The sequence below is a fragment of the Paroedura picta genome, chromosome 10 (assembly GCF_049243985.1).
Source record: "Paroedura picta isolate Pp20150507F chromosome 10, Ppicta_v3.0, whole genome shotgun sequence".
In the NCBI taxonomy this organism is placed as follows: Eukaryota; Metazoa; Chordata; class Lepidosauria; order Squamata; family Gekkonidae; genus Paroedura; species Paroedura picta.
The window spans coordinates 44,399,623-44,420,013 of NC_135378.1; the positions used below are offsets into that span (position 1 = coordinate 44,399,623).

General features: G+C 40.3%; 1 protein-coding gene and 1 long non-coding RNA gene across 2 annotated transcripts in view; one reads left to right on the forward strand and one right to left on the reverse strand.

Annotated features, from left to right (window-relative positions):
- Positions 1 to 6,695, reverse strand: part of ANXA10 (annexin A10) — a 39,959-nt gene extending 33,264 nt beyond the window's left edge. Inside the window, exon 1 of the mRNA XM_077299945.1 lies at positions 6,570 to 6,695. Within this exon, the coding sequence (XP_077156060.1) occupies positions 6,570 to 6,587 (18 nt within the window). The 5' untranslated portion in view covers positions 6,588 to 6,695. The remainder of the gene's footprint in view (positions 1 to 6,569) is intronic.
- LOC143818971 (uncharacterized) overlaps positions 1 to 20,391 on the forward strand; it is an 81,654-nt gene that overhangs the window by 3,088 nt on the left and 58,175 nt on the right. The window lies entirely within an intron of this gene.

A 20,391-nucleotide genomic window follows, 5' to 3' on the forward strand; every position in this document is an offset into this window, starting at 1 on the left:
CAGGAGAAGATGAGGATATGCCCTGTGTTTTCTTATTGAGTGTCAGAACAGTTGTCATAATGATGAACTAGCTAGCTAACAAACCATCTAGACTGTAATTGATCATATTCTGCAGAGCAGATATTTCACCAGCTGGCATTCAAGCTCTGTACAGATAGCAACAGTATAGAGAACCCTCTGATATCGCTGTTTTTGCATCTGCTGCTAATAATGTATAAAGCAACCAGATAATTTCGGTTGAACCCAAGATCTGGTTGCCTCCCACTCCAGACCACTGCCTCCAGAAACCAAGATCTTGTTTTTCCACTTTTCCCAGCCTGCCATCCTTCAACAAGCAGAAGCAAAATAATTACTTTATAGTCAGTAATTACCTGGCTTTTCTTATTCTAGAAGGATTTTTTTAAACTGTAATCCCACCAATATTGATTGGACTACTCTGTAGTAAATGAGTTACCTCTGTTGCATTAAAGGCATGTTAATCTTGCCTACAAACCAGGAGTACACATCCCATTCACAAGAGCATATATTCATAATAATTCAGCATAATTATGGATAGCAGAACTGCTTATATTTTCCACTGCTTCCATTCTCTGATTAGTATTTTCTTCAGCATTGTGTCTAATTACATTGTGTCTAAGTTACAACTTACAAACCAGTTTTAAACACTGGTTATAAAGCTACATTCCCACTGCAGATCTTATGCTGCCCCATAAGGGAAGGGGAAAAAGAGAGAGGGGGGAATTACAGAAAACTGCTCCCAAACTGCTAGCCCAATGGGAGAATGGGGGGGGGGGGAAATTACTAATTTGTATCATATTGATTTACTTTATGGTAGATTTTTTTCAAGTTTAGCTTGTATATGTGAGGTAGACTGATTATTGGTAATTTTCTATGTTGTTCACTATTGTAGATTGTAGTTAGAATAGCTTTGTAGCTAGTCACCCACAGTACTTCTTATCTGCCCCACAGCAGTTGTGAGCACATGTTTATATTCCGGAGAGGAAAACTAGAGACTCTGCAAGTTCCTATTCGCTTTGATTTATGATTTGCTCTCCCGTCCTGAAAAATATTTTAGACTAATGTACAGGAGGAGGTATTGTGATGTGATTGCTGTGTCAAAACTGATGGTATCCAGCAATGCAAGTGGTATAATGCTTTTTCTAATAATTCAAACTGATCAATGGGGAGGTATTACTTGAAATATTCAAAGCCCAGCAAGATGTAGCATTTCACCAGAGGGTTTTAAATTCTCATTTCTGAACTTTAGAATATTTTTTCCTCACAAAAGATATGTGCTTATAGTATCAAGATTTTAAAGTGGTTCCTCAGAAGAATACATTATATTTAATATTGATTATCAGCTAGGAAAGCATCAGGAAGAAAAACAATACATTATCCTGGGTTAACCATTTTTAAAAGCTCTTCAAAGGAAAAGCTGGAATACAGATTGTTAATTACCACAAATTAATTTACATTTGTAATATTAAAATAGACACAGAAGCACTTTGGTTTTTCTAAAAAAAGACATCTCAGAAGTCATATGTTCCCCAGGATTAACTACATTCCAGAGGGTCTACCTCTAACTAGATGCAACTGTGGGAGATTCATATATAATATGGACATATTTCCATAAGAACAGCAGCACGATGGAACAATATGCTTCTATAAAATGAAGTAGGGACAAAGAATTATCTCCTACATACAAAAGATGTGTTCCTTGTCTGAATCAGTCTCTCCACACTAGCTACTACCATTAAAAACAAACAATGGATCCTTTCCTGGATCGCCTGGTATGTTGCCTGATTGTGCCCTTATGCTGCACCATGGAAAAGATTGCCATATACATTTCATCAAATTATTCATATAGATACATTCATTAATGCAATAGTCACCAGGTGGTAATTTACCTCTCAATATGGAATATCCATATCCCTGTTGTGTAACAACTCTGTTCTGATTTTATCAGAGCACTGGCCTTCTGAACTGGATGTATATCATCAATTCTAAACAAGAACCGTGATGACATACTGCATATTTTCCACCTTTGAGATACGTGTTTGATACTTTATTACACCTGATCTCTTGCTGACTCAGATTACTGCAGACTAAGAGAGATCCACACTAAATGTACGTAGTTATTTGTAAAGATTTTACTTCTTGAAAGAACTTTCATCCTGGTGTGATGGATTGCCAAGAGTTAATGCCTGAAAACATTTGAGTGACAGGAAGTTGAGAGTCAGTTAAGGAATGACAGTAGAGAATTAACAGTTGATAGAGAGACAGATAAGCGCTGAAGGAGGATTGAAAAGGAGACTAAAAGAGAGAATGAATCAAGGAAGAACCTCATTCAAGCAGGAAAAAAAAGGAAATAGCTTCTAGCAAAGAGGAATGATCCCTGTTTTGTATATAAAGAAGGATTTGGGGAACTGGGTTATATGTTCCTGCCTTTTAAATGTTATGTGTTGGTGACAGCCACCCACCCACCCACCCTTAAGGTTTCTGTTAATGAGGAAATAGTTAATGTTGTTATAGTTATTACTTGTCGCAGCTGCGGTTTTTGACCAGGAAGGAGCCTGTTTTGTAGGGAGTCCCGTTTGCGTACGGGGCTCCCTAAAAAAGGGGTCTCCTTAACGAGGCCGGCCACAATAAGGGCGCGACCTACCCGGCTGGGAGGTCAGGGGCCTGTGGCCAGGCGACAGAGGTAGCCGGTAGAGGCGGACGCCCGCTGGTCCTCAACAAGTCGCCTCCTAGGTAAGTGTTTCGTGTCGCGGTGTGACCTGCCCTCCCGGCTGGGAGTGGGATAGGGCCCCGAGCGACACGAAGTATGACATTCAAGCAGCCGGACGGCTGGGGCTCTTTCAGGCTCACTTACCTGGTCTTTGGGTGCCAACCCTCTGTAAAAGGGGGGGGCAAAATAAAGGCTGCGGCCATTTCAACGCCAGCAGTAGTCGCCTCTTTACTGGTAACTCGCCGCTTGCTAGTCAAATTATCTGGTGTTCTTATGAACACAGAGTTCCTCCAGTTTGAAGATCTGTTCACCACATACGTCCTACATCTCATTACACCTGACCTTTTCTCCTTTTAGTTAAATAAAACATTTTATTTGTTCGGAACGTTCAAAAGTCTTTCATGCGCCATTTCAAAACCAGAATATAAGGAGGTGATTTTGTCTCTTCCCTCAGTTTCCTAGGCTGGGCCAATGTCAGAATAGATCTGGCGAATCTGTGGAGCTTAGGGTACCATATAAGGTTCTTTATTTTCCTGTTTTGTTATCACGTGACTGTATGGTGGCTGAGAGTGAGTAATTGGCTTAAGGTTATTAACCTGACCTTCATGGCTATGGTGTTTTGAACTCTAGTTTCTCAAGTCCTAATCTGACACTTTTAAGTATTAAATCACAGGGGTTCATATCACACTCGTAGACACGTGAAAATTGATGAGGTTGATAGACTGACTTCCCAGTTTATATGTTATGCTAGTAACATAATTAGATGACATATGAAACCTGACATAAGAAAATAAGTGGTGAGTTGTATATATGTACTTTTTTATTTAGAATACTTAGAATATTTCTATGACACCTTTACAGAGTCCTGCTCAATGTGGCTCACAATAAAAAGCCACAGTGTTAAAAATCCAACGAACAAAATCATTAGACATAAGCACCATAAAACAGTTTTTAAAAGCATCAGACCATTAAAATGATGGTAAGATAAATTTTTCATTAAAATCATGGGGGGAAAAGGCATTTTAGTATGGCACCTGACAGAAAGGAAAGTAGGTATCAGGTAAATGGGTGGTGCCACACATTTGAAGAAGAAAAAGGCTTGCTTTTTATACTCCACTTTTCTCTACCATATAGAGTTTCAAAACAGCTTACAATTGCCCTCCTTTCCTCTTGCCATAACAAACACCTTATGAGGCAGATGGGGCTAGAGATTTCTGAGACAACTATGGCTCTCCAGATTAGAGTCCATTAGAGTTTCATTACTACATCACACTGGCTCTTTGTCCTATCTCTAATCACCACCTGCCTCAACTCTGAAGACAGGGGCACATATAAGCAGATCATAACTGGTAGGCTGGGCTAACGTGGGAGGATATAGTCCTTCACTTTTAACAAGTGAATCAGCTCTTCTGGATTTCACAGCAAAGTCAGCAGTCTGTGGTATTTAAAATTAGCAGTAAACCTGCTCAGTTTAGGGCTAAAATTAAAACAGGTTAATTATTCCGATAGAATTGAATTTGCTTGAATAGTTGAAACAAACAAGAAGAGTAGTGTTGTTCCAGAAAAATAATCAGAGCTGGTGGAAATCAATTGTGAATTCAGTCCAAATAATTAGTGCAAATATTTTCTTTCCAGTATATCATTAGAGAAAAATAATTTCTTATGCCTTGAAAATTCCTTCACCCCCCCCCCTGGAAATTTGTGAGGTGTGCTCCAGAAACATTTTGCAAGAATAAAATACTGTAACATTAATAATGAACACTTTAAATTGCGCAATTGCTCACACAGCCTTTCATATTAAGGAATTTCTTGTCATACTCAGTTAACTTTATTCAGCACAGCACAACTGTATGAGTTGGTTATTTTGACAAACACTGTATGATTTATTTTCTGAGTCAAAAGGGTAGCCGTGTGGGTCTGAAGTAGCACAATAAAATCAGAGTCAAGTAGCACCTTTAAGACCAACAAAGATTTATTGAGGGCGTGAACTTTCGAGTGCAAGTAGTCTTCGTCAGACTATGATCTCCTTACATGACAGTGAATATATAGCATGTAAGGAGATCATAGTCTGACGAAGACTACTTGCACTCGAAAGTTCACGCCCTCAATAAATCTTTGTTGGTCTTAAAGGTGTTACTGAACTCTGATTTTTCTGACGGAGTGTTATGTGTAATTTTTATTTTCTAAGGTAAACTTATTAATGTCTCAAGATGGCAAATGTTCATAATCTTACATGACAGTGAATATATAGCATGTAAGGAGATCATAGTCTGACGAAGACTACTTGCACTCGAAAGTTCACGCCCTCAATAAATCTTTGTTGGTCTTAAAGGTGTTACTGAACTCTGATTTTTCTGACGGAGTGTTACGTGTAATTTTTATTTTCTAAGGTAAACTTATTAATGTCTCAAGATGGCAAATGTTCATAATCTTACATGACAGTGAATATATAGCATGTAAGGAGATCATAGTCTGACGAAGACTACTTGCACTCGAAAGTTCACGCCCTCAATAAATCTTTGTTGGTCTTAAAGGTGTTACTGAACTCTGATTTTTCTGACGGAGTGTTACGTGTAATTTTTATTTTCTAAGGTAAACTTATTAATGTCTCAAGATGGCAAATGTTCATAATCTACTGAGACATTCTAGTAAGAACATACATGTCTGTTTAAGTGGGGGGAAAAGGAAATGTACAGGGGGAGGGTCCCACTTAAATGGCATGGGATGAAGGCTGCTATCCTGTGCACACTTCCTCAAGAGTAACAGTGCAAACCTACAAGCACTTTCCTGGAAGTAAACCCTATTGAATATACTTTAGCTGACCAATTTAGGATTGTTCTCTAAGTCCTGTTGAACTTTGGTTATAGTGTAGTTAATATAAATTGAACTGAGATGCATCTAACTCTGTTCTGTTAGAATCAGACAGAATTGATAAGGTTATTTCCATTAGTTCATTCCATCTTTACTTAAGAACATGAAAAGAGCCTTGCTGGATCAGACCAGTGATTCATCTAATCCAGCATCCTGACTTACACAGTGGCCAACAATTTCCTCTGGAAGGCCAACAACAGGGTACAGAAGCTGAGACCTTCCCCTAATGTTGTCTCCTGGCACTGGGATTTGGAGGCTGATTGCCCCAGAATATGGAGGTTCCCTTTCTCATGATGGTAAGTAGCCCCTGATAGCCCTAAGCTCCATGAATCTAATTCCCTTTTTACTACATTCTCCAGCAATGAAGTCCACATTTTAAACACTCATTGTGTAAATAAGTCTTTCCTTTTGTCCATCCTGAATGTACTTATTTGGTTAACTGTTTCCTTGGTTAATTTATATGTATAGATATAACATGGAGACAAGGAAAAGGAAATGGAAATTATTGCTTTTAAAATCAGTATTCATTTCAATAGAACGGTCAATGCAAATCACTTGTGCTTGCTGGGCTGTGTCCACAGAAGCTTGCCTTTTATACACATGTAGTCTGGCTTCCACTGCTCAGTAGCAGCATCTAGCCTACATATAAGCATCAGAGACCTTCAGCATGCAAACCAAACAGCAGCCTATCAGATACCCAGTAGCAGTACCAATGGGATTCAGTTTTCTCCTACTGTGACACTGCCAAATGCAACTATCGTCTCTCTCCCTCTTTTTGCTTGCCAACATACAGGTAGATGAATCGTCTTTTTGACACTGGGGCAAAAAAGAATTCTTACCCCCTTTTATTGACAGAGGAAGGTAATGGCCCCTGATGGCAAATTGACTTCCATCTATCCAAACTGGATTCTTGTTAATACTGGTATTAAAGCAGTAAATAATTTCAAAATTATAGGTATTTTGTACTCACATAATTACCGCTATACATTTTGGCGACAAGTCTTCAGGTAAAAGACTAGAATGAAACTTGGTTCAGAGAAGAGATTGAAAACTCAAGTACTGCCTTGATATTTAGAAGGAGGGCAAATACATATCAAACTGATAATTTTCTCCAATCACGTCAGGTTCCAAGGTTACCAGGAAGGGGAAGTAGATAGTGTATGTTCCTTGCTTTTGCAGATTCACTGTGTGTACTTAATCATTACTCAGACATGAATAAATACTGTTTCATTAAGCAAACAGAGATATTAGTGCCACAACCTGTTACCTGCATACTGAAACAAATGCAGAATTTAACAAATGACAGAATGAAATGTTAATCTATAGAAATATTGGTGTTAATGATTTACTTTTAGGCTGAAGCAGGACCTTGCTCATATTTTCCTGTTACTGACTCAATCTTGACAATGAAAAATAATCCAGTTTTTTAAACTGATAAAGAATAAAGTGGATTTTGTCAACAGTTCTCATAGAATGGAAGGGGAAACTGTAGCATCTCTGGTAAGATTTTTGAGTAAAATCATGCAGATTTTCATGCTACTGAGAAACTACACATGAGGCTATGGTTCAGTGGGAGAATGTTCACTTTGTCTGCAAAAGGCCCCAAGGTCAATCCCTGGGAGAACAGTTAAAGAGAGCTGGAAGCAGGTGAATGGAAAAAACCTCTGCCTGGGACCCTTGAGACCTCCACTGCCAGACAGAGAGCAATGATGTGGCTCACTAGAAGGCAGCTTCCTGTGTGTTGAATACATTTTTATTTACGTAACTTTAAAAAAAAATCTGTTATGAGTGAGCTTCACTTTAATATCACTTATTCTTCAGTGGGCTTAAACTGGAGCAAGTCTGCATAGAATTAAAGTGTAATAGTGCTGCACTTTTCAGAAGAAAACAGGTTTTTTTTCTCAGCTAGAATGTTTTTTTTTAACGAATTTAGGTCTATATTCTATACATTTTATTTTTCTATTCCTGAAAATACTTTCAAGAAATCAGTCTGTATATATGGTAGGTCTTGCTTAGAAATTACACTTTATGGCTTTTATTTATTTATTTATTTATTTATTTATTTATTTATTTATCATACTTTTATACCGCCCTCCCCGGAGGCTCAGGGCGGTTTACATTATAACAGAGAACCATACATAAAACAGTCTGTAGAACATGTACACCAATAACCAACAATTGCAACCAAACACAACACAGTATAACAATAAACAATCATAACACAAACAGGTCCAGGGCTTGTTGATGGGATTCTGAGGGGGGTGGCTTATTGATTGAATTCTGAGGGGGGGTGGGGGGGAGCAGGGGCCCTTGGTCGCTGTAGATTACATCTGGTCTCGGCAAAATGCCTGGTGGAGGAGCTCCTTTTTGCAGGCCCTGCGGAACTGTTTAAGCTCCGTCAGGGCCCTGATCTCCTCTGGGAGCTCGTTCCACCAGGTAGGGGCCAGAACAGAGAATGCTCTGGCCCTGGTCGAGACCAGACGGACTTCTTTAGGGCCAGGGATCCTTAGCTGATTGGAGGCAGTAGAGCCTTTTTTTATTAAAAAAGGAATCTGAATAGACTTTGTTCCATAGTTTGTACAGAGCAGTATTGTTCTGCATATCATGTCATAGTCCCATTGTATACGGCACTGGTCAGACCACACCTGGAGTACTGTGTGCAGTTCTGGAGGCCTCACTTCAAGAAGGACATGGATAAAATTGAAAGGGCACAGAGGAGAGCAACAAGGATGATCTGGGGCCAAGGGACCAAGCCCTATGAAGATAGGTTGAGGGACTTGGGAATGTTCAGCCTGGAGAAAAGGAGGTTGAGAGGGGACATGATAGCCCTCTTTAAGTATTTGAAAGGTTGTCATTTGGAGGAGGGCAGGATGCTGTTCCCATTGGCTGCAGAGGAAAGGACACGCAGTAATGGCTTTAAACTACAAGTACAACGATATAGGCTAGATATCAGGAAAAACATTTTCACAGTCAGAGTAGTTCAGCAGTGGAATAGGCTGCCTAAGGAGGTGGTGAGCTCCCCCTCACTGGCAGTCTTCAAACAACAGTTGGATACACACTTTTCTTGGATGCTTAGGGTTGATCCTGCGTTGAGCAGGGGGTTGGACTAGATGGCCTGCATGGCCCCTTCCAACTGTGTTTCTATGATTCTATTATGATATCAAAGTGGCACAGCAGAGGCCAAGAATGGTGCTGCTGAAATGTGCAGTTGCCATCTTCGTGTTGCAGTTTTTGATAACAAAGCAATGCACCGCCTATAAACTGGGAACCAGATTTCTCTGTAAGGGCTCTGTAGGGAGTTCAGGAATGTGTTTTGTCCACCAAAGTTTACTGTCTTTGCTAGACTTAAAATTTTTCTATTCTTTCTTTTAGATCTGTACTCACTAGATGTGACAGTTATTTTCCATGTATGTGCTCTAGCAACTTGTTTAAGGAAGCAGGCTGTGATTCAAATCCTACCCTAGACTCTCATATAGGCTAAGAACACAAATGCACAGGAGAAATAAAGTATTTGGAAAGCTCTGTTCTTGTAATTGCTAAGAGACAGCCTTACCAGAATATCTCAAAATACTGATGACATGGTTTTATAACTTATGGTGGTAGCATGAAGAGAAATGCTTTTGCATGCAGACAAACATGCAACACCCATGTGAGATCCAGGGTAGGTTTGTGACATAATATACCTCATGAAGGCTTTTAGTGAGGCAGTTTGTTAAATCTAAAATCACATCCAACTATGAAGTGTAGCTATAAGGTATTGCATGGTGGGTTTGATAATGAAGTCACAGGCATGCTAAACCAGGATGTACAACTAATTTCCTGTTGATGAACTGGTGACAGAGACCAACATTATAATTCCAAAGACAACTCTAAACTCTTTCACTGCTAATGTGCTTACCATTCTTATACTCTTTTTCTGGTGTATAAATCATTCAGTTACTACCTATAGCAAGCTTTCCCAAGCAGGGTTTTGTGAAACCCTGGGGTTTCTTCACAGCCCTGGAAGGGTTCCCAGAATGCGTTGGAGTTAAATAGATTGAAAATTAGTTAAACACCTTTTGGATGATATGACTAGGGTTGGGTGTTTCGGCACCCAAAACGGCTGGCCTCTCCTGGCGCAGTGAGTGCCACGCTATGGAGGACGGAGGGGAGGTGTAGGCATCAGCGCGCCAGTGTGCTGATGCCTGTGCCAGCGTGCTAATGCCTGCCAGCATGCTGTCGCCTGCACCTCCCCCCCCCCCCCGTGGCACAGCGCTCGCTGCACTGGGAGAGACCGGCTTCTTCGGGCGCTGAAGCACCCAACCCTCCATATGACCATATATGGTCATGTTGACACCTCCCCCCCCCCCAGCCAATGATGAGCCTGGAGAGGATGGGGAGTGGAGGGGCCCTGAGTGGGCACATACATGCTTCCCAACCATATTCTGCATGATCGCATCACTCTGGGATTTCTCAAAGCCTGAAAAATGTTTCAGGTGTTTCTCAGTGGTAAAAAAAACTGGAGAAAGTATATTTATTTTTATAGAATTGACCATTTTAAAGAAATTATGTGGGTTTGGAGCACAACTGAGGAAGGTAATTGTTGATCTAAAACACAGAGACAAATTTTGAACATACTCTGCATCAGATATGAATGCTCGTGGTATTCCATTGTGGTTGCTCAGACTGAAAGCAATACTGCCAAAGGACATCTTTTCAAAACAGAAAGAGGTCTGCAGACTTCTGTGACAGTGGCAGAATAATCTAGCTTCTTCATCTCCAGGCTTAAAAAACAATTGGATCACCAAAATAAGTACTGTAAATTAAATATTACGCCTGAAATGACTGCTATGCAATGCATTTTCCTGTGTGTGCACAACTTAGATTAAGAGAATCATAACTTTGGACTGTTGAAGATCCACTTTCCTAGAAGATTTCATTTTATTATCATAACTGGACCAATTGCATTATTCATTTGTTTCCTGGATTTGAAAGTTCGTTCTTTTTATTTGCTTAAAATGCCATTTTCTACTATTATCTCATTTAGCGAGATCTGCTTTGCTCTATTAAAAGATCATTCATGTGTTTACTGATTGACAGCAGCTGTGTGGATTTGGTGCAAAGACAATTGAAATGACATAGAATGGAAGACTAAGCAGGGTAGTCTTCCATAACACAGAATGGAAGACTATTGCCATGTTTGCCTTCTGGCCAGCAATATTGTGCACTGCTGCCAGTCAGAGAAACAGTGAGACATGGGTTTGCTAACTCTCGATTAGAAAATTCCTGGACCTTTGAGGATGATACCAGGGGAGGGAGTTCTGCAGAGATCTGATGCCATAGAACTTTCCTTCCAAAGCTGGCATTCCCTACAGGGGAACTGATCCACGAGGTCTGGAGAGGATTGTAATTTCAGGAGAATCTTAGGCCCCACCTGGAGTTTGTTAACCCTAACAGAAAGAGACAGACAGAGAGAAGGAGAAAGAGAGATTCTGTTTGTATACACTGTAAATGCAGGCAGGCAGTTAGTTCTGCAATATGGACAAGAGGATAGAGGCAGATGTCACGTTTGCCCACTCTACCATGGTATGCAGCATCTGCTGTGCCATTTTAATCTTGGTGTACTGCAGTAAATGAGAACAAGAGGGTGAAACCCAGGTAGAGGACAGGAGAGCTCAGTGATGAGGATGAGTTTGACAGCTAAAATGTGGAATGTGTGATTTGGGCAGGGAGGTCTCTGCTTTAATTCTTGCTTTCTATATAATTTCCTCAATACAATTTTTCCTTCCTACAACTGCTAATATTGTTAGCAAGGCATAAAAGAAGGCAATCTTCCACCCATGTTAAAACAGTAAAAATGGAGAGGAGAGTGTCTTGTCCCATTATACTTGAGTTCCTGAAGCATGTTTTCTCTGTAACAGGCTGCAACTCCAGAAGTGAGCCTGGCTGGGAGAAAAACTCTCAGTCAGTGCTTTACAATATGTATTTATTAATCTACATTTGGGGACCTCCTGGCCTGGACTCCCCGCCCCCAATTCCCCACTGCCACTCAACAGCCAGTTGGAGAAAATGACCCAGCAATTCAGCATTATGCCAACGTGAAATGTTACTTCCAGTGCAGAATTGGAAGTGACATCATCATGGTGGAACAATGATGTAGGTTTCATCTGAAATTCAAAGTTCTAACAGCTATGTTATGAAAAAGACATCATCTGCATAAAATCCATAAAACAAAGCAGACTATTAAACTTCTGATTAGAAGCCTGGTATGTTTCTCAGGCTTGTCTCTAAATGGGTTCCAGAGGAGCCTCAAGGGGGAGGACATTCCAACAGTAAATTGCCACCATGGAAAATGGAAAATGCTCATCTTATTCCTTTAAACTCGTCTATTTATTGTGTATTGGAGGTGACCATCGCGTGGATGCTGAGCCTCAATTCTAAAGGTAACAATTGCATGGATCATTGCATGTGTGATGTGAAGCCTTCCATTCTGGAGGCTGCCTGGCTCGTGCATCTGGGTGACAGGAGGGGGCCCTAGTAGAGACAGATGCCAGCAGGTGCATCCATTTTTGACTGTCACCTCCGGGATGCCCAGTATGCATCATAACAGGATCACGCATGTCATGGAGTGTATTGGGTGGTTTGGCTGCTGGTATAGGGGCTGCCTTGTTGTCTGTTGGCTGCAAGATGGCTAGATCTACCCTTGTTGGTGCCTTTGTTCAATCTGCATAACAATAAGGCTGTGTTGAGTCTTCTTTCCACCCCCCAATTCACCTCCCTCCTATGCAAATGAACTTCTATGTTACTGTTTTTTGTCTTGCTTCCAGAAACCAAACAACTACATAGAGAACACAAACCATATACTGGGCAAAGAAATGCCAAAAGTCAGTGTAATATTCATTATAATTCTTGCTCGCAAATAGTTTAAGTTAGTGGTCCCCAACCTTTTTCAGGCTGGGGACCGACGGCTGCGCTCGTGCGGCCGGGCCACGCACGTGCGGCACTTTCGCACATGTGCAAATGTGCCACACATGTGTGTTTCGGCCACGCATGAGCATTGTGCGTGCGTGGCCTTGCTTCCCTCTCCCCCCCTCCCACAGTAAGAAGCTTGCCGGGCCGCAAGCTTGCGGCCTGGGAAGTTTCTTACTGCGAGGGGGGGCAGGGAGAGGGAGCCACGGTCCAGTGCCAGGGCCTTCGCGGCCCGGTGGTTGGGGACCACTGGTTTAAGTTATTTAGTTAGGTAGACAAGTTTATATGGACTTTTGGTATTTGTTTACTTCCAAAAGCAGCAAGACCATGACAGCAATGTTTGTTAGAATTCTGACTGAACTTGCTTGTGTTGGTCAGCAGAATATCCTGACTAAAAACAATTCAGTGTGATTAATTTCTAATTAGATAGGTCTATATTTATAAAAGAATACTTTAATTAAAATGAGGAATAAAAATGAGCAAGTACCAAATTATCATATTCATTTCTCTGGAAATGAGATTCTGGTACATCAATCATGGATGTTAATTAAAACAAAGTTCACAGCATTGCTTACCATCTTATAGGGTTAATGGTTTTATTATTATGCTGTAAACCACCACGAGCCAGCTGGTCCAGGAGTGGCAGTATACAAATTCAATAAATAAATAAAATAAGCCATTACCCTCAGTGTAGCCCCAGAGTCCAGTATGGCAGTTTGCCAGGACTTATTGCACTACCTATATCCACTGTTTGGCTAGGACTGGAAAAAAAAGGAACGCTTGGCATGCCAGAAGACAAGGCTGATAGACCACGTTCCCATTGGTGCATCATAAGCTGCATGGAGCTGCTTTAATAGCTCCATGCAAGTATCGATATGATGGCTATTAGAGTTGCCTTAAAGTACAGATTTAAGATTTCTTGGAGTACTGTTGCTTGATAAGCTGACTGCAAAACCCAAATAAACAAAACACAATCATTTAGTGCACAACTGTTGCTATGGCAACTGATAAGTGGTATTAAAAATTATTGCATTGGTAAAGAGAACTCTACCTCTTCCCCATGCTGAAAACATGGTTTATGGGAGTTACAATTAAAAGTGTTTAGTGGTGAATAGCACAGCAAGAAAGGTAATACAGAATCTCTCTTGAATGATTATATTACCTGGGAGTACCATACACACTGTTAGACAAATACTTAAAACATCTTTGAAAATGAAGAATAAGGTAAGAAATAGCACTTTATCAGTCTTGTTCTTGTATAGTGCAGGTTAGTGTTGGCAGTCCAATTTACATTCATACTGCAGCAATATGTTTCTGAGACATTTACCTTTGAAAAATGAAATAAAAATTAAGAAATGATAAAGGGTAGTAGAACACACAGATATTCAAAGAATCCAATTAAGGACAAAATTGCCTTCAGTTACTATTTACTGTTTATATTCCTGATGAAGTATTCTATTGTTTTCTTTGCATTTTCCCACCCATTTAGGAATTTGGTTGAAGGCAACAAAATTTAGAGTTAGGTTTATGTTGTTGTTATGTGCGAAGTCGTGTCCGACCCATCGTGACCCCATGGACAATGATCCTCCAGGCCTTCCTGTCCTATTAGGTTTATACTCTGGCATTATACCCTGCTGAAGTCCTCTCCTCACCACCCCTCCCCCCACAAAAAAAATCACCAGGTATTTCCCAACCAAGCCTCGCAACCCTAAGAGTCATGAGCGACCTTTCAGTTTTGTCACCAGTACAGTCAGAACAACATAATATACGTAGATCTTCTGAAGGTTAGAGGTTTCTCAACATTTTTACCACTGAGAAACACCCAAAACATTCTTCAGGCTTCGAGAAACCCTAAAAGTGGCATGATTATGCAGAATATGTTGGGAAGCATAACTAGGTACACACTCAGGTCCTCTCCCCCACCCCTCTCAGGCCCGTCTTTGGACATTGAGGGAGCAGGTTGACATGACCATATACAGTCATATGACCCAATAAATGTTTTGTAAAAAATCATTAGACATAATAAAGCTCATTAACAACTCACTCCCCACCTGATTGGCCCTCTCCAGGGAGTGTGCCACCAATAGGGAGACAACTATTTCCCAATGAGGGCCAATCAGTTAAAACTGCATAAAGACACCAATAGGGAGAGTGCAAGCTCTCAGTGAGGGCCAGTCATTTCAAATGGCATATAGACAACTCACTCCCTACCTTATTAGCCCTCCCTGAGGGTGTGCCACCAATAGGGAGAGAGCACTGTTCCAATGAGGGCCAATCATGGGACTTATCTGTCTTCCTTTCCCTCTTCCTGCTGCTTGCCAGGTAGAAGAGGTGCCAACCTCTCTGAAATTCCCTGGTACTGGTAAATTGCCCCATTCTCAGCCTCTTCCCTCCCTCCATCTCCTGCTTCCAACTGCTTCCTTTGCCTTTGTTGGTCTCAGGTTTCAGCTGTCTGCTGGAAGGAAACACAGACAAGTTGATAGGAAGACAGAGATAATCAGTATTTAAAAAATAGAATGCTAAGGGACAGACACAGTACAGTGAATATCTTAACTCAGTCCAGTGAGTCAAGGGATTCCAAGGATATCAGCGGAAAGAGCATTTCACAGGTTGTCTACAGCCCTGCCCTCCCAGCCTCTAGTTAACTAGTTAATACAGGCTGTCAGCAGCCTCTCAGTCCTTGCTCTGTGATGACTCACAAAGTTCTGCAGTCAGCAACTGTTTGCTAACATAATGTGGCGCCTATTAGACTAGAACTCTCTTTCAGAGCAAAGCTGGTATTGCTTCACTGGCTCAGGTGAGCCAGGTGGGCTGACTAGGCAGGGAGCTGCAGCTGGAAGATAGGCAGAGGAATGAAGAGCTCCTGCAACAACTTTGGAATCTTAGCCTTGGTTTGTCTACAGCTCTATTCCCTCTTGCTGGTCAGAGCTCTCTGACTATTAGTCCAATAGTGAGGCTAGGTTAAGTTCTTATCCAATCAAGGCTCAGGTGAATCTGGGAGCTCCTGAAAGAGCTTTTCCTCTGAGGAATCCTCTCTAACAGGACCTGGGCTCGCATCTTCCTCCCATGACATAGCAATTCACCATTAGAGCACTCTTTGCTTTCTCCACCGATCCTCTCCTCAAAGGGGCAAGGGGAATGCAGCAGCCTTCCCACCCTGCCTGGCCCTTGAGAGATGTGGGGGAGATGGGAAGGAGGCAGCCCACCCCCAAAGCTTTGCCTACCTGGCCTGGCCTTTGGGAAATGGAAATGAGTGGGAAGGAGGCATCCCATCCCCCATGGATTTCCCCAAGCATACTGGCCTTTGAGAGATGTGGGAGTGCATGGGAAAGATGCAGCCTATCCCCCATGGCCTTCCTGACCCAGCTTGGCATTTGGGAAATGTGAGAGAGGGGAGGGAAGGAAGCAGCCCTTATTTGGTCTTCCCTATCTGGCCCAGCCTTTGGGAGATGTAGGATGGGTGGGAAAGAGGCAGCCAACACCTACACAGCCTTCTCTTCATGGCTTGTCCTTTGGGAGAGGTGGGAAGGAGACAATCCATACCCCATGGACTTTCCCAAGCAGTCTGGACAACCCATACCCCAAAGCCTTCCCAAGCAGCACATCTTAGGAAGATGTGAGGCTGGGTGGAAAAGAGGAGTTTCCCACCCAGCCTTTGGGAGATATAGAGAATTGGGTGGGAAGGAGGCAGCCCCCTCGGGCCTTCTCTCCCTAGCCCAGCCTTTGGGAAATGTGGTGAGGGGTGAAAGGTGACTGTCCCCATGTCATAGAGGTGAAAGACTTAAATGTCCCCCTCTCTGCCTCCTTGAAATAGCAGGCCTGTTAGCTCAGTTTTCTTTTAAAAAAGAAATACCTTAAAAAAGAATAGTGAGACTGCTCTTGAACTTACACTGAACTTACATTGCTACACATAGAGGCAAATCTTCCCCTTGCCCCTACCAGTGAACCCTGAAAAAGCAGGAGGCCACAGATTTTTACATGAGAAACAAACTGAATCAGCCATGTGATTCCCTCATCTAATAACAGAACCTCTTGCACCATTGGATACCAGTGCAATAGGAAGAGTGAGAGTGATTTTACTTAATTGTCCTCACATACTGTGTGTGGCTTTTTGCTGACAGAGACATGCTGACCACTGGCAGGATCTCTTCAAAAACCTATTCCACATGGAGTAGAGGGGGAAGCATGATGTTTCAGAAGGTTTGATGGAACCAATAATTGAAGGGCGCACATCAACAACACACACTGGAAAAGAGAAATAAATTTTTTTTAAAAAGGGTTGGTTGCTTGAACACTAACCCTTTTGTACAGATTTGTTAGCCTTTCTTTCTGTCTATATTTGATACCTGGGTTTTAATGACTTTTAGTAGGTACCATTAAAGCCAACAAAAAGAGAGAAGATTGTTTGTAACTGGAAGGACTCCAAAAGACTGGTGAGCCTGGGGGTTTTTTTTTTTTTTGCTTTGAATGTATTTGTATCATATACAATTATAAGTTTCCTAGGCATTTATTTAATCGAAAAATAGTTCTAATTTTGATTCACTCTCCTTGCATTGTTCATTTTGCTTACAAAATATAAAATACTAACTTTTTGCCTGATTTTGGAGTTGCTTAAGGAATTCTGGTATTAACCACTTATTTTGCAGCTGTGGCTTTCAGTATCAGTGTTCAAATCTTTTTTATTGTTTAACCTATGGTTTGCATGTTATTAGCTCTTCTCTGTTTTCTAATTGGCAATCAAGTTTGGAGCAAGGAAGATAAGAAGTTACATGCTGTGCTTAGGAATTAAATAAACTGTGCAATATTAATTTATAAATTGACATGGGCCATCATATTAATGCACTGGAAATACATGAACTGAATGTCATATAGTTTAATCATATTTATTTTGTATTCACATATTTTATCTGCCAGTGGAGAATAATCATGCTGCTTTTTTTTGTCAAATCAAGTCTAAAACAAGGGCTGGGTCACATTTGAATGTATGAACTAATCCCAAAATATTAAGGAAATAAATCATGGGACAGCAAGAAACTACTGAACCCCTGTTAGCCTAATAGCAATGGCCACAATAACTGATTTCTTAAGAAGGTTCTTATAGGTGTTGTATAATTCCACTTTTTTTAAAAAACTAGTTCTACAAATGCTGAAAATTCATTGTAGGTTTTACACTTGTACCCATTTTTTGTTGACTCAGTTCAAGGCAGCTAGCATATCAAAACACCACAATTTCATAGAAAATAACAGTATTGGCATTTGGAGCATTATTCTTGATGGAAGTTAGGAACAACTAATGTGGCCCTTTTCTCAGGTTGGCAGGTCTTTCATTACAGTATTAGTGATGGCAGGTGGAGTGCTAGGCCTGGCCCTTTTTTTGAGGGCCTTCCAAAGGAGTATCTTCCTGCCAGTGTTTGGTATATTCTAGTTTTTTAAAAAAATACATAACTAAATGAACAGACGTTGATGTCAAGAATTTCCATGGTAAAGGTGAATGGAAACGTTCCTGTTTGTAGGTTCTATTTCATTAGATGATAATTGTATTTTAATCCTTTGCCTTTTTTATTTATGTCACTCAGAAGTGTTCTTTATGTATGATGATGCAAAGTTGTAAGCCAAATCTGTGCAATTTATTTAGAGATGGTGTATAAGGGCACAAAATTGTTCTTTCAAAACATGGTGCTTCTCAAGAATAAGTCTTTAATCCATAAATTCAAAGGACTTATTAGCTGTTTTAGCAAATAATCATCATATGGCATAATATGGCTTAATTTGGATATTATGACATAGTTTACTAATTTGCCACAATTTACTTTTGCCTTATATCTGTACACTTATGATCCTTGTTCCATTTAGTCTGAGGAAGAGTATGAGGCACTTGAAAGCTCATGTCTTGAATAAATCTTTGTTGGTCTTAAATGTAATATTGGACTCAATTTTTGTTGTGCCATAAATTCAGAGGTCATTCTTGTGGTACTCACTGAAAGTTAACAGTGTATTTTAGATTATGGTTTTTAACATTATTATTACTTACAATCCTTAGAATTTTCTTCTTTTATTTCTTTGTAAGTTTTAATTAATGTTATCTATATATATTTTGTACTCTGGTTGAGTACCGTAATAAATATTCTATTGTTATTGTTATTATTTGGATTTATTACCCACCACTCTTGGCAAGCCGACTTGTGGAGGGTTACAAGGTAAAAACAGTACAATTTCCTAAAACCTCTATAACCCCTAAAGCCAATAATTAAAATACAAACTACCAGAAGACAGTGGCAACCAACCCACCACCTACCCCCCACTGGGAGTCAGGGAACAACTCCCACACTCGCTGAGGTGTCAATCCTTCAGCCATCATGTAAAAATTTCAGTGTGAGTGTGCCATAGTGGAGTTCTTTGGATTGTATTGTAAGGATGTACAATAAATCAGTATCAATACACAGGTATTCAAATGAATAATGTTTTGAGTAGAGCTTTCAATTGTTGTTTCCAGTTTGTTCAATTCTGCTTCTTCTTCTTCTCTTTCTCTCTCTCTCTCTCTCTCTCTCTCTCTGCTCTCAGGGCTGCTTCCCACTTTGTTTTCAGTTTTCTGTCCACCCTCTGTAATTGTGCATTCTTGGCTATATGATATTATTTCTGCTTTATGTCTGCAGAGCTGAAACCTTTTATAAACAGTTGGGGGTGTTTGAATAATGTATAACAAACCCTAAGAGCTATGCTGGTGCATAATCACAATACTATTTGTAGGACTTCTACTTTCCATGGCATTGTTTTGTGAACTGTAGTATCATTCGTATAAATGTCAGTCAAGTTAAGTTAAAGGGAATAAGCTCTTGAACCAGTTATCCACAAAATCACTTCCTAGGAAGAACGCCTTAACAATTGGGGCAGTATATCCAGGCCTTGATTTGAAGATAAGGCATAGAAATGAGCTCTTAAGAAGTCTATATGATTTTCTTCTTGGTTTGATTATGGGTCCTCTAGCATCACTTGACCACCAGGCAGACTATTTGCTTCCTATGCTTCCTTTTCCATGATCTCTACTGCTCCTGGTTTTGGTGGCATGATGGGAAATTTTATGTGCTTTTTATTCCTCTAGCAGAGATGCTTGTAAAAAATATCAGCAAGCTTTTAAATATACCATTGAGGGATGACTTCATGTAACAGAAGATACTTTATACAAAATGATTCCGCCATTGTCTTAAATTGCTAGCATAAATTAAGTTTTTATTTGATATTTCCACTCTATATCACTTCACGATCAATTTATCGATTGACATAATAACAGGAAATGCCACACAAGAGGAGAATCCTTGTATTGCTCAATGTCTACTATTCTAAATCAGATTTAAGACTATTAATGGCTATTTTTTTCAGAGCTCTGTTTGTGTGTAACATCTGTTCTCTTGACTCTGGGACCTAAAATACATACATCTTGTCAGTGGGTCTCAATACAAATTTACTAGGGGAAATAACTGTTGCTATCACCTCATTAAAAATGAGAATAGAATATGGTGTTCACATTTTCTTCCCTTCCTCTTCACACTTCATAAGATTTTCAACTAATCTTTCTGGCAGACATAATTTCTGAAATTTGTACAAGGAAACAACTTATTGGGGGAAAAACACCTGGAGTCGCTTTAATTGGACATATTTTCTGCAGAAAATGGACTTGTCTTGCCTTGTGTCCAGGCATCATTAATAAGAATTTGAAGCACCTAATTTCAGCTTTCTAGTGCATAAAAGTGTTGTTCTTCCAAGGTGTAAAGAGTTTATTTTTATCCTAATATATTTTTAAAAAATGATGTATCAAACTAATGCCAACACTAAAAATGCATATTTAT